This window comes from Dendropsophus ebraccatus, chromosome 11 (genome assembly GCF_027789765.1).
Source record: "Dendropsophus ebraccatus isolate aDenEbr1 chromosome 11, aDenEbr1.pat, whole genome shotgun sequence".
Classification (NCBI taxonomy): Eukaryota; Metazoa; Chordata; class Amphibia; order Anura; family Hylidae; genus Dendropsophus; species Dendropsophus ebraccatus.
In genome coordinates this window covers 52,672,501-52,686,820 of record NC_091464.1, presented here as the reverse complement: position 1 = coordinate 52,686,820, position 14,320 = coordinate 52,672,501, and the positions used below count along the sequence as shown (strand labels likewise).

Sequence of the window (14,320 nt, the reverse complement as noted above, 5' to 3'; positions counted from 1 at the left end):
CAAGTTAGGACAATCCCTTTAAAGTTTTGCATTTATGGGGTAATTGATATTTAGTTACAGTACATGTCCATTCAAAGAAAATATACTGAACAAGTTGCCTTAAGATAACATAGATGTACAATGCAGCATTATACACACCTCCCGCTCCAGTGCCTAGACCACCAGCACCAGTTCCAAATCCAGCACCACCACCTAATCCACCAGCACCAGTTCCAAGACCACCAAGCCCTGCACCAGCTCCAAGACCACCAAGTCCAGCACCACCTCCATAACCTTAGAGAAAAATAATTCCATGTAAAAAAACATAAAAAAAATAGTACAATTAATGTCTTGATACATTTACAAATGCTAGACTATGCACTGACCCAAAGTATTTAGGAAAGCATGGATTGAATGAGCCTTCATTCATCACACGGCGTATGAACTGATAAAAATACCCTACCTGGTTTTGGTGGTTTTCCTCCTGCCCCTGCTCCTGGGTACCCGCCTGACAAAAGAACAAAAAATATAAAGCATTCAGGCAAAAAACAATGTAGCAATGAAAAATAGACTTTCCAAAATATGATGCAGCAGAGCTGGGTGTGTAGTGTGCTTGCAGCAAAGCTGTGTATGTGTGGGTATAAGGTACTATCATAGAGAATATTAAAGTGACCCTGTCATTTCAATAAACTTCAGGGATCGTTCCAATGACAGGCATTAACTGTTTAAATGCAATGCCATATAACGATCACAGCATTTACACTATAGTGTCACAAATCCCTGGTGTCAAGTGGGCAGTTCATTGCTGTGCCCCATATTTTCCCATTCCCAGATGTTTATTCATGATGTACAGCATGAGACGATGATGTAAAAGACATCTCACGACATAAGAAGTTGTCATGTTATTTATAATTGGGGGTCTGTTATTTAAAGTATTCAAAAAATAAGAATAGTTAATCTGTGTGTTTTTCTTCAATTATTTTAAAATGAGAGAGATATATAGAGTCAATTAGTGCAATTAACCAAGAAAAAAAAAAAGAAAAAAAAATCAGTTGTTTGACATGCCCAAATAGGTGTGACTCGCAAAAAGGGTGTGGCTTAAAAATGGGAGTGACATAATAATTGTTCAATAATTGTAATCAAGGTTAAATGTTACAATTATTTGTGATGTTGATTTAGGCCATAATTGCCGTTCTTCTCCTGGCACATTTCGCTGTACTCTAGCACACGTTTCATATTCAGTTCGTCAAGAGTGAAGGAAAGTGTCGCCAGCCACACTCTTTATGTGGTCCATCTTCGTTGCATGCGCCATTGTGCCACACATGCAACCGTGGTTATGCAGACCCTGGTTGCCTGCAGGCAAGACAGCATTTGTGCACCCAAGCCACACACATTAACCCTTAATGAAAAATCCTTGCAAAGCGGAACAAGTCTGGACATGGTACAAAGGTATCACATTATAAAACCATGAAAAATGAATGAGCATCTCAAACTAAAGCGATGCAAAAAAAAGTGCACATAAACGGTACAATGTAGCATTATACACACCTCCCACTCCAGTGCCTAGACCACCTAATCCACCAGCACCAGTTCCAAGTCCAGCACCACCACCTAATCCACCAGCGCCAGTTCCAAGACCACCATATCCAGCACCAGTTCCAAGACCGCCGAGCCCGGCACCAGCTCCATAACCTTAGAGAAAAATAATTTCATGTAATAAAACTTTAAAAAACAGTTCAGTAAATACATTTACAAATGTTAGACTATTTCTGAATGTAGAAACATTGCATTTACACAAAGTATTTAGGAAAGTATGGATTGAATGAACATATACATTCAATATATGAACTGAATTGAATGAGCCTTCATTCATCATACAGCGTATGAATTGATAAAAATACCCTACCTGGTTTTGGTGGTTTTCCTCCTGCCCCTGCTCCTGGGTATCCGCCTGAATAAAGAAAAGAACAAAAAAATATATAGCATAAATATATAGCATTGAGGCTATAAAGAACGTAGCAGTAAGGAACAAACTTCTTAAAGGAATACATTCACAAGATAAAGTATAAATAATTTTTCAATATACATAAATTTATAAACCCTTAACTCTCACCTCCGGCTCCAATACCTCCAGGTCCACCACCAGGAACTAATCCACCACCTAGTCCACCACCAGGAACGAATCCACCCCCTAGTCCACCACCAGGCACAAGTCCACCACCAGGCGCTACTGCACCACCAGGTCCAGTTCCATAACCTGAACACACAATGTAAATGAGTTGTAAATGAACATAAAACCAACATGTACAGATGATACAGATAGACAAACATCCTTCCGATGCTCACCTGGTTTGGGAGGTTTGCCTCCTGCTCCTGGATAAAGACCTACATAATTGAGGAAAACAGAGAGAACAAAACTTAACATTCTGTAAACCTTATTTCAGTAAATGGGGGAAATTAATCAATTGTGCACTTAACACAGACCTTGAAAAAGGCACAAAAGAATGAGAAAACAAAGGGGGAGATTTATGAAACTGGTGTAAAGAAGAATTGTCTTAGTTGCCTCAAGCAACCAATCAGATTCCACCTTTCATTCCTCACAGATTCTTTGAAAAATAAAAGGTGGAATCTGATTGGTTGCTAGGCAACTAAGACAATTCTTCTTTACACCAGTTTGATAAATCTCCCCCAAAGTGTTCGTAATATTTTGCACCTTTTTGCTGCATCTGTACGACACTTGCCAGATGTTTATTGTAATTTAACTACAAGCTGAAATAAGTTACTACAGCTGAACGTCTCAATAAATCCAATGTGGGTGGAACTTTAGTTAAGACAAAGGTGAGGTCTAATAAATTTCCTGGTATGTTAAACAGTGTTGATGATGAGTTTAAGCTTTGTTATCACTTTAGAATTTCACAGACATGGAAAAGGTTTGGTCATTTGAGGTCAGGGAGTTCCCAGATCAATAGAGTCTGGAAAAGTGCACAGGTCAGCACTTCTCTCCCCACCTCTCTGCCCTCCTTCATTACATCATATGGGCTTCTTTGCGTCATTTGAATAAATATTATGGGCATTGTCCTAAGCGGTATAATAGTAGCCTTCAGCTCTAATATATGAACAATGCATAGTCAGTTTTGTTGAGAACATATAGGGGGACATTTACAAAGCGTCTGCCCAAGGCGTAAGCCAGGGAGAAGTTGCAGATTCGCCCCTTCTCCTGGGCGTACGCCTTCCTTACGTCTCACTCGCCCAATGGGCAGGCTGGGGGAGCTTGGGGGGGGGGGGGCGAGGTAAGGCGGGGAGGAGGCGTGCACGCAGGCGTAAATCATGATCAAAATCTACACCTAGCAGGTGTAGATTTTGTACGCCGTGCGCAGGTTCGGCGCCTCTTAGTAAATCCTTCCTGGGAAAAGGGGGCGGGCCTAATATAAGACCGGCGTACTTGTACGACAGTCTTTATAGGTCCCCCCCATAGTGACTACTCAATTTGATAGCCCGTAATATGTTTAACATACCTGCCCCTGGCACTCCCCCTGCACCACCACCAACTGCAAATAAAAACAATATTGTTGGAATTATATAAGAATTATAAAATGTAGCAAAACACTCAGAACACCACAGCTACCAATCTGAAGTACATACAACTTATTATTATTATTATTATTATTATTATTATTATTATATTATTTATTTTTGCTAATATGCCTCACAATGCTCTAGTTACAAGATCAATTATTGTTAGTAATTTTTTTGTATTTTATCTCTTTCTTTACAATGTTTAAAGGGGACTTTTGATAGTGGTTAGAAATCTGTCCTCTTCATGTGATGGACACACATGTGCTCAGCTAGTTACACAGCTCTGATGACTGCGATGGAAATGCAAAAAACATTATTCCTGTGTGTCCATCACATGATCAGAAGAGATTTTTATCCATTGCATGTAAATAATGAGGATACTTTGCCTCTTGGCAGAACGCATGCAGAGATCTTGCATTTTATATTTGTAAGGTGTATTTTACTTGGTTTTTAAGACACCACTACATCTATGTCTAACATTAACTTCAATTTGGCAAAACACCTTCAAAGAAAACTCGCTTATTTGTCAGGAAATCTCAAATAACCATGAGGAAAACTGCATCACGAGCTGCAGAGACTCCTCAGCAAACTCAGGCAGGACTGCAAGCTGATCAAATGCCCCATGCTGCTGCTCAAGCTTCTGAAACACCTCAGGAAACTGAGGTCAAGCAGCAGGCTGATCAGATGCATCTTGCTGCATTAACACACTGACACTTTATACCTGGGCAGCGACAGGTACATTTTCTGTGCACACTTTATTGCCATAAAAGTAAGTGTTTCATATCTTCCAATACCAGACATAGTTTACTTATCTAGCTAAAAGGAACAATAAAAGGGACTCCTAAAAAAGAGCTTTTATTACTTACTTCCTCCAGGTACACAGCCAGCTCCAACTATTAGGGTATGTTCACACTGGGTAAAATAGGCGTAATTCTGCGGCAGAACTCCCTTCCGCGGAATTACGCCTGCCTCAGTGTGTCATATCATCTCAATGGGAGAGAGCACGCTCCTCCACAGTCGTCGCTCTCCGCTCAAAGAAGTGACATGTAACTCCATTGAGCGGAGAGCTGCGGCAGCGGAGGAGCACGCTCCCTCTCATTCACTCACAGCGGGACACTGAGCACGGCGGGATTCTGCTGTATTTGCTCAGTGTGAACATACCCTTAGTGGGTGCAAAATGAGAGAAAAAGAATTGGATGTTATGACTGCAGAAGATCCCTATTATTACTTATTATTACCAGGTATTGTTAATTATGTGCAAATTGCAGGATCTTACCTCCTGCTGGATAACCACCAGGTCCGACACCAGCTAGAAAAGATACAAAGAAGAATTTATACTACTGATCCCAAGAGAACTGATTGACTTAAAAGAAAACATATCCTTTATTCAAACACAGAGATGAACATTACAACTAAAAATAAAAAAGATAAAGTAAAAGAAAAGAGAAACATGCACTGGGACATGTGAAAACCTTTTAACACTTGAGTTTTTTCATCAAGACATTTTGTGAATTCAGCTGGTTATAAATGTTTACATCCTGACTGCAGCAGTGTGAATGTACATCCATAAAATGTCCATTCCTATGCTGACACTGCCAGAGAATATCACTACAGATGTGAACTCAATCTAAAAAAAATGCAACATATTGTTAAATGAAAAAGAGGTTTAAAAATTTCCCATGCTGTATGTAAATTTCCCTTATGTAGACATGGGGGCGGTCCTCAGTGGGGAAGTAGTCACGTCACATAAAATCCTCTGTAATGACTGTGTAATCCTCTGTAATGACTCTCTGGGCGTGATTCTCAATGTTGGAGTCTGATGCGTCACACAAATGCTTGGTTAGGCTATGTGCACACTGAGCAATTCTCGAGGAATTGTAGCTGAAAGTTTTCAGGCAGAATTCAAGCAGAATTTAAGCCCCCCATTGACTACTATAGGATTCCTCTAGCAGATCTACAGCAGAAAATTCTGCTCGGAAATTCTGCAGTGTGAACAACAGAGCAGAAAACCCATTGAACACAATGGGACTTTGCTCTGTACATTTTTTACGGGAGGAATTTCAAGCTGAATTTCAAGCTGAATTTCAAGCTGAATTCCTCGCCTTTTCCTCAGTGTGCACATACCCTCAGGGCTCATGCACACTGAGCAAAAGACGAGGAATTGAAGAGGAAAGATTTCTGCTTGAAATTCCTGCTCTGGCAGAATAGGAGCAGAATAGAAGCTGAATTTGAGCAGATTTCAAGCAGAATGCAAGTGGAATTCAAGCAGAATTTTAAGCAGAATTTAAGCCCAATTGACGTCTATAGGATTCCTCTGCCAGAACCTGCCCAAAGAAGTGACATGTCACTTCTTTGGGCAGAAAGCAGATCTGCGGCAGAAAATTCTGCTCGGAAATTCTGCAGTGTGAACAGCAGAGCGGAAATCCCATTGAACACAACGAGACATTGCTCCGTTCATTCTTTTAAGGCTATGTGCACACTGAGCAATTCTCAAAGAATTGTAGCTGAAAGTTTTCAGGCAGAATTCAAGCAGAATTTAAGCCCCCCATTGACTACTATAGGATTCCTCTAGCAGATCTACAGCAGAAAATTCTGCTCGGAAATTCTGCAGTGTGAACAACAGAGCAGAAAACCCATTGAACACAATGGGACTTTGCTCTGCACATTTTTTACGGGAGGAATTTCAAGCTGAATTTTGAGCTGAATTTCAAGCTGAATTCCTCGCCTTTTCCTCAGTGTGCACATAGCCAATTAGGGCCCTTGCACACTGAGCAATTCTCGAGGAATTGTAGCTGAAAGATTTCTGCTTGAAATTCCTCGCCTATTCTGCTCTGGCAGAATTTAAGCGGAATTTGAGCGGAATTCGAGCAGAATCCGCGCGGAAATAAAGCGGAATGCAAGCGGAATTACCAGCAGAATTCAAACCTCATTGACTTCTATAGGATTCCTCTAGCGGAATCCGCCCAAAGAATTGTCATGTACATTCTTTGGGCGGAATGCGGATTCTGCGCGGAATCCGCGCGGAATTCCGGACGGAAATTTACTCTGTGTGCACGGGCAGTCGGAAATCCCATTGTTCTCTATGGAAGGAGCAATGTTGCATTTACACGGGCGGAATTCCACGCGGATTCCGCCCGCTTTTTATGGCGGAATTAGGGCGGAATTCCGCGAGAATTGCTCCGTGTGCACATACCCTTAGGGTGGGTTCACACTGAGGAATAGGCGAGGAATTGAAGAGGAATCTGCTGTTAATTTCCGCTTCAAATTCCTCCTGTAAAATATAAATAGAGCAATGTCCCATTGTGTTCAATGGAATTTCCGCTCTGTTGTTCACACTGCTGAATTTCCAAGCAGAATTTTCTGCCGCAGATCTGCTTTCTGCCCAAAGAATGAGATGTCAATGACATGTCAATTCTTTCGCCGAATTCTCCTACAGGAATCCTATAGAAGTCAATGGGGGCTTAAATTCTGCTTGAATTCCACTCAAATTCTTCAGGAGCTGAATTTCCTCTTCAATTCCTGTAGTCTTCAGTGTGAACCCACCCTTTGGGTGGCCATATGTTCCCCTGTGTATGGGTATGTGCACACGGAGCAATTCTCGCGGAATTCCGCCCGAATTCCGCCATAAAAAGCGGGCGGAATCCGCGTGGAATTCCGCCCGTGTAAATGCAACATTGCTCTTTCCATAGAGAACAATGGGATTTCCGACTGCCCGTGCACACAGAGTAAATTTCCGTCCGGAATTCCGCGCGGATTCCGCGCAGAATCCGCATTCCGCCCGAAGAATGTACATGTCAATTCTTTGGGCGGATTCCGCTAGAGGAATCTTATAGAAGTCAATGGGGTTTGAATTCTGCTGGTAATTCCGCTTGCATTCCGCTTGATTTCCGCGCGGATTCCGCTCGAATTCCGCTCAAATTCCGCTCGAATTCCGCTCGAATTCCGCCAGAGCAGAATAGGCGAGGAATTTCAAGCAGAAATTTTTCAGCTACAATTCCTCGAGAATTGCTCCGTGTGCACATACCCTATGAGAGGGCTCGCGCGCCTCCAGGATTTTTTGCGCCAGCTGTGACTACTGTGAGTAATTTAAATAAAGTGAGGGAAACTTTCAAAGTTCTTTTTAAGGGGCTTTAAAGTGACTCTGTACCCACAATCTGACCCCCCCAAACCGCTTGTACCGTCAGATAGTTGCTTTTAATCCAATATCTGTCCTGTGGTCCGTTTGGCAGGTGATGCAGTTATTGTCCTAAAGAACAACTTTTAAACTTACATCCCTGTGTCAAATTGGCGTGGCCTAGAGTACCCATTTCCTAGGATTGCGACACCCCTCCGTCCCTCCTCCCCACCCTCTTCATCATTAGTGCAGTATTCAGAGAGGTGATAATTAGGAAAAATCCTGTCTGGGGCATTTATAGTGATGAGGAGGGACAGAGGGGAGGTGCAATCCTGGAGCACACACAATTTAGGCCAAGTTTAAAAGTTGTGGTTTTTTTTTTGGACAATAACTGCATCACCTGCTGGAAGGACCCCAGGACAGATCTTGGATAAAAAGCAGCTACAAACGGTTTGGGGGGGGGGGGGGGGGGGGGGGGTCAGATTGTGGGTATAGAGTTGCTTTAAGCAAAGCTAATAGTGATCAGTTATATGTTCAAAAAGAGTACTGGGGGCTTTCTAACACTACAGGTGTAGCTGCATAGCCAATTTTTTGGTTATTGGTTCCTTTTAATGCTTTTCCACTTTTCCATCCTCTTCTCATAAGGAGTGATGGCTTATACACAGGAATGTTACCCTGCAAATTGTACAGAAAGGCTTTTACTGAAGATGAATGGGGATAAAATAATGATATTATAGAAGCAGAGTAAGCCTATGTCCCCACAATGTGAAAAAAGGGAAAGGAACGTCAATTGTTGCAAAATAACAGCCATTATTAATGATCATTAGAGAGAACAGAGATTACAAACCTCCACCACCGAGACCTCCAGCACCGAGACCTCCAGCACCAAGACCTCCAGCACCAAGACCCCCAACTCCATAAGCACCTATGTTACCAAGATTTAAAAAAAAGGCAATTGTAATACAATGTCGACTAAGATAACTTACATATCATAGTGTCACAGCTTAAGTACTGACCTCCAGTTTTAGGGGGCTTGGCACCCAAACCGCCAACACCTGCTAAAATGTCAAACATATTTTGATACTATGAAACAACTACAATTTGCTGAAATCTTTAAAATGTTTTCATAAACAAGTAGGAGCAAACAGTAAGACAGTGGGAAAAATAAAAGCAGATTGGTTGTATGCACAGTACTACCATTTTCACACTATTTTTTATGGATAAGGCCTATGATTATTTTTATTTTTTATTAATTAGGAGGTGGAACGTTCTCTCTTTCTTAAGGCAAAATCCTAATGAAGACATGTTGATAGCTGTAACACATGGGAGGTAGTAATACACGTAATATACAGGAGCTTGATTCCTTGAGATCTCTTGATCCCCTTTATACTCATTATAATCAATCTGCTTGATTATGCATTTACTGTATGTGTCAGAACTGGAGGAAAGGGGATCATCTGATCCCAGACTCCTGTGGCAGCAGCTTATTTACCTAAGAACAATAGAAATGGGCAGTTGAAATTCAACATATCTGATCCTTCTGTTACCAACATAATCTGTCAGGGGAAGCTGGTAAGACCTCATTCACATTAGATGGATGGCCAATCCTGCTGTAAACGGCCAGTGTCTAATATATATGGGGGTCTCTAAAGTAGTCAGTATATACAGCAAAAACAAGATTATGTATAGTAAAAATAAGAATGTTGCTGAGAAGTAGATCATTACATACATAATTACTCTAAATACTAACCTCCAGCTGGCAGTCCACCGGCACCAACTCCACCTACTGTGCAAGAAGAAAGAGACAGAAAGCTGGGTTACCAAGAGCAACAAATTTTAAGAGTCATGTGAGGAGTTTAGAGGGATTATAAAACATCTACTTGTGTGTAATACTGCTATGTATACAGCTATCAGACACACTGGCACTGAAAGCCTCCATCTGTAAAATCAGATAAAGATAAAATACACAAACCTCCGTATGGAAGTCCACCTGGTCCAACTCCAACTACATTTCAGATAGAGAAACATTTTAGTGGATTATTAAGGAGTAAGGGATATTATTTTCCCTTGAAGAAAAAAGTTGTGAAATACTGTAGATTATGGCAAAAATGTAAGGTGTAAAGAGGTTGCACCACAATAAGCATTGAGATACATTGACTAGATATCCTATACGTATGGATCTTTGGGAGGCTAAGGGAGTTGTGATAACCAATAAAGAGGGGCGGCTTTCTTCTAAAACAGTGTCACACCAAACTAGCCACATAGCCACATTCTCTTGAATAAAAGAAATGAAGCCGTAGCTCCCTCATTATTGGCATACATGGAATCTCCTTTACTTCTTTGCCTGTATTATACAAATATTGATTAAATGTCGCACATCAATGCATATGCGGAATAGCCCCTTCAATATGTGGTTGGACCGTTTTAAAAATAGGTGTACCTATGTGTTTTCTGTTTCACCGTCTTACAAAAGCCATGATGTTGAAACACTATGGAATCTTTTGGCAAATGTTGGATCATTATCATAAGATAAATTGAAATAATATTCACTAGAATTGGAATGGCAATATAAGATGTTCATGCAGATCAGGTCATACCTGATGAGGAAATCACCACAAATAGTGCAAGAAATTTTTACTCTAATGTGTTCTTCATATAATACATGCATAACAGTACAAAAAAATCTTGGATACATAAATCTGAACATTAGCAGGATGAATATTAGTCATATTACCGATATATTGCTTACCTCCTCCAGGACCACCTCCGACTCCAACTAGAGTAAAAAAAAATAATAATAAGGTATTAATGTATAAACTACTAGAAGTAGGGAAAAAGGTGACTTATTTATAACCTAGTAGAATGTATGTAACATCACATTTGAGCTTCCTCAGTATCATGTCAAAGATGGCAACATCTCCTCACTCCCCCTCCCATCCTGAGAGTAAACTTACAGCACCCAGTTTCCAAATCTCATTCTTGTGGATTGTAAGTGGGGAGTTAGATTGATTTCCTAGGACACTAACTACAGATACATACACTAGCATCATTAAAATAGGTACTCCAGCTTCCAGTGACTTATCCCCGATCCACAGTCCGATCGTTGTAGATCTGACCATTGGGACCCCCTGCAATCTCCGAAACGGACCTGACGCTCTTAGCCCAATGCAGTGGTGAGATGAGCCCTGACCAGTCATTTCATATGGAGTCCCAGAGACAGCTGGTGGCCTTTGGATATTTCTACATTTGGTGTTCCTTTAGATGAGATATTAACAGAATTTAATAACACACACCTCCTGCAGGAAGTCCTCCAACTCCATAGCCAGCTGTAATGATACAAAAAGACATGAGTTATTACATATTCCACATTTGGCTACCATTCCTTTATAGTAACAATATGATATAGGGCCTCCCGAAGGCTATTTCCACACTCAGCTGTTTCTGTTTTCTGTAAGAGCCAAGAATATTTCCAGCATATACACTAAACGTATTTGTAAACCCCCGTTATCCTGTGGGGGCACATAAGTGACAGTTTCACATCTATTCAAATGGTGAACATGTTTTTTTTATTTTTTTTTATTTTATAGTGCAGGTTATATATAATGGATGATACTTCATGGCAGATAGTGTTGAATGTAATTGTTGAACATATATGTCTGGACTCCATGCAAAGTGTAGTGTGAAAAGAGCTTTAAAGACCCTTTTTTATATAGGGAAACACATGCTATTATTAATAATGTATAGGTTCTTGTGTTTCCTTTGTGTCATTTACTTGTGTTTGATTTTTTTTTAGCCTTGATTGTTATGCAGTGTGGCCATTGTGCCTACTAAAAGTTTCCCAGTTACACGGAGCTTTTTTACTACATCAAATATATAGTTTCATCAACACCATTTTAACTCACCTCCAGTCTTAGGTGGTTTAGCACCAAGACCACCAACACCACCCACACCTACACAACAGAATAATATTATTATTAAGCCCAAAAGTATCAACTAGAAATACAACTTATATTATATAAGAACAACAGAAAATAAATGATTATCGTTATTGATATTATTTTGTGCTGAATTTCTTATAGTTCTTTATTTTATTATAAATTATCTTTTAATATGTTATAACTATAGTTTCTTTATAGCTTACCTCCTCCGGGAACACCCCCAACTCCAGGAACACCACCAACACCACCCACTCCTGGGACACCACCGACGCCAGGGACACCACCAACTCCAGGGACACCGCCCACCCCAGGTAGACCACCAACTCCAGGTACACCTTTGGAAAAAATGACTTAATTTACGCTGTTGAAATTGCCGTTGCTATACATTTCCCATCTATACAGTTGTCTACTTAGTGTGAAACACCTGACAGTGGATTAAAGCATTACTCAAGGGTTTTAGCAAAATGAGGACACAGGCCTCTCTTCCCCTAGGCAGACAATGTGATCTTGTGACAAACCCTTACATAAGGTTGCTAGTGGCAATGTTTTACGAACCCGAAAGCTCTGCATTTGACTCCCGGCATCTAGAGAAGTTGGATGCTGCCCTAGGGAGTTCAGTAAAACATGCCTATGGCAGTATTCACTTTTTCCTGGTAGCCCGAGGGTGGCATACAACTTTTCCCGCTGCTTGGAGTAAAATGCAGAGAGTTTGGGTTCAGAAAAGGTTGCAGAACCTAAACAGTTTGGCAAGCCAGCTCAACTCTAATTCTAAAGTATATAAGAATCTTAAAAAAAACTAAAAAAGTATAATTCCTCAGTGGTAGAATACTAAGAAAAATTTTATATACAATTTAAAAACACCATTTCTTAAGAAAGAGCATTTGTTTTTTTTAAATGTGACCCATATATAATTAAAAAGTGACAAAGGAATACATTTTAGGGCATGATATAAAGAAGCTTATTATTAACTTGCCATATTTTGGAGGTTTGCCACCAGGCTGAACTCCCAGTTGAGGTATTCCTAGGAAAAAATACAAGATCAATTTCACACAAAAAAGAAAGATCCAAATAATATATCCTTTATTGACTTCTGGTTAAAGCCTACCTGCTCCTGGCACTGCACCACCACCTGGCAAACCACCAGCTCCAGGATAAAGACCAGGTACAACACCAGGAACAGCTCCAGGTACGCCCCCTGGTACTCCTCCAGCTCCAGCTACTACACAGACAAATAAAACAATAGAATTATACACGTGCAGTATAATATAATATACCTATATTTAATATGTTGGCCCATGTAACGCTTACATTCTACCCTTTCTCAAGTTCCACACACTTACTAAACAATGCAACAAATCTGCCTTTAATAGGGTGCAAGTGGCCTAAATAAACAAGTTAGGTCATAAATATGTGAAAAAAAAATTCTATTTTCCCAGTCTTTGGCATATAGAACGTGTCATGTTATTTCCTTTTGCCCTAAGTTATTATTACATAATTCTAAAAAAATCCATAAACAGGATTAGAGTATCAGTACTTCAAAGATGCTGTTTATCTGCTGGGATTGTTCAAAGATATTGTGGTTTAATATAGTTGTACATATGGCAATAGGAAACATCCTACTTAAGATAGGGTCAATTGTTTGTAGAATAAAGTCAGATGGCTAATATTAATTTAATCCATAATATACTTGGATTCTTAACCATTTTAGTGGTGAAAAGATAATATAAGGATGTTATTCTTATCCAGGCCTCGATAAGAATCTACTCTACCAGATGCAGCTGAGACTGAGCTGAAATATCCAACACATCCTATGGATAAGCATGGCACTGTTTATGAAAGAATAAGCACACCGTTTCTCTAATCCAGGATTAGACCACCAAGGGTATCAAAGCTTCACACCTGCATAGTGTTTTCCATTGTTATGGTCCCTTACTGAAGCAGAAACAAATTGCACACAATTGGTGCCCAATGGAAAATATAGGGGGAGATTTATCAAACATGGCTCAGTTGCCCCTAGCATCCAATCAGATTCCACCTTTCATTTTCCAAAACGTCTCTGAGGAATGTAAAGAGGAATCTGATTGGTTACTAGGCAACTGAGCCAGTTTACACCATGTTCGATAAATCTCCCCCAAGTGTTAACAATAGCTTGAAGGGGTACTGCAGAGATTTTTTTTTCCTTTCAAATCAATTGGTGTCAGAAAGTTATTTAGATATGTAATTAACTTCTATTTAAAAATTAAGTCTACCACCACTTATCAACTGCTGTGTGTCCTGCAGGAAGTGGTGTATTCTTAGTCAAGACATTCGGAGAGGTTTTCTAAAGGGAATTTGCTACTGCTCTGGACAGTTCCTATCATGGACAGAGGTGTCAGCAGAGAGCACTGTGTCAGACTGGAAAGAAAAGACCACTTCCTGCAGGACATATAGCAGCTGATAAGTATTGAAGTAATGGATTTGATATTTTTAAATAGAAGTAAATTACAAATCTGTATAACTTTTTGAACCCAGATGATTTGAAATAATAATATATTTGCTAGCGTTCCCATTAAAAAAAAAAAGGCTACACTTGTCTTCGACATCCTAAACCCAATGGAACCTCCAACGTAGGTGTGAACCCAGGTGCTATACAACATGCCAGAAATCTGATGGACCCCAAGTGATCTATGACCCACTGTTCATGTCTATAGTGTAACAGATTTTTTTTATTTTT

General features: G+C 40.2%; 1 protein-coding gene across 3 annotated transcripts in view; it reads right to left on the bottom strand.

Moving 5' to 3' along the window:
- Positions 1-14,320, bottom strand: part of ELN (elastin) — a 72,347-nt gene that overhangs the window by 12,780 nt on the left and 45,247 nt on the right. Inside the window, exons 20-37 of one of the 3 annotated variants that reach the window (XM_069944775.1) lie at positions 12,713-12,826; positions 12,581-12,628; positions 11,811-11,942; positions 11,572-11,619; positions 10,963-10,995; positions 10,419-10,445; positions 9,642-9,674; positions 9,420-9,455; positions 8,686-8,727; positions 8,517-8,594; positions 4,832-4,864; positions 3,495-3,527; positions 2,326-2,364; positions 2,093-2,236; positions 1,886-1,930; positions 1,528-1,671; positions 443-487; positions 139-273 (exon numbers count right to left, since the gene is read on the bottom strand). In XM_069944775.1, the coding sequence (XP_069800876.1) occupies positions 139-273; positions 443-487; positions 1,528-1,671; positions 1,886-1,930; positions 2,093-2,236; positions 2,326-2,364; positions 3,495-3,527; positions 4,832-4,864; positions 8,517-8,594; positions 8,686-8,727; positions 9,420-9,455; positions 9,642-9,674; positions 10,419-10,445; positions 10,963-10,995; positions 11,572-11,619; positions 11,811-11,942; positions 12,581-12,628; positions 12,713-12,826 (1,209 nt within the window). The remainder of the gene's footprint in view (positions 1-138; positions 274-442; positions 488-1,527; positions 1,672-1,885; positions 1,931-2,092; positions 2,237-2,325; positions 2,365-3,494; positions 3,528-4,831; positions 4,865-8,516; positions 8,595-8,685; positions 8,728-9,419; positions 9,456-9,641; positions 9,675-10,418; positions 10,446-10,962; positions 10,996-11,571; positions 11,620-11,810; positions 11,943-12,580; positions 12,629-12,712; positions 12,827-14,320) is intronic. The other 2 variants (XM_069944778.1, XM_069944777.1) reach the window with 2 other exon arrangements.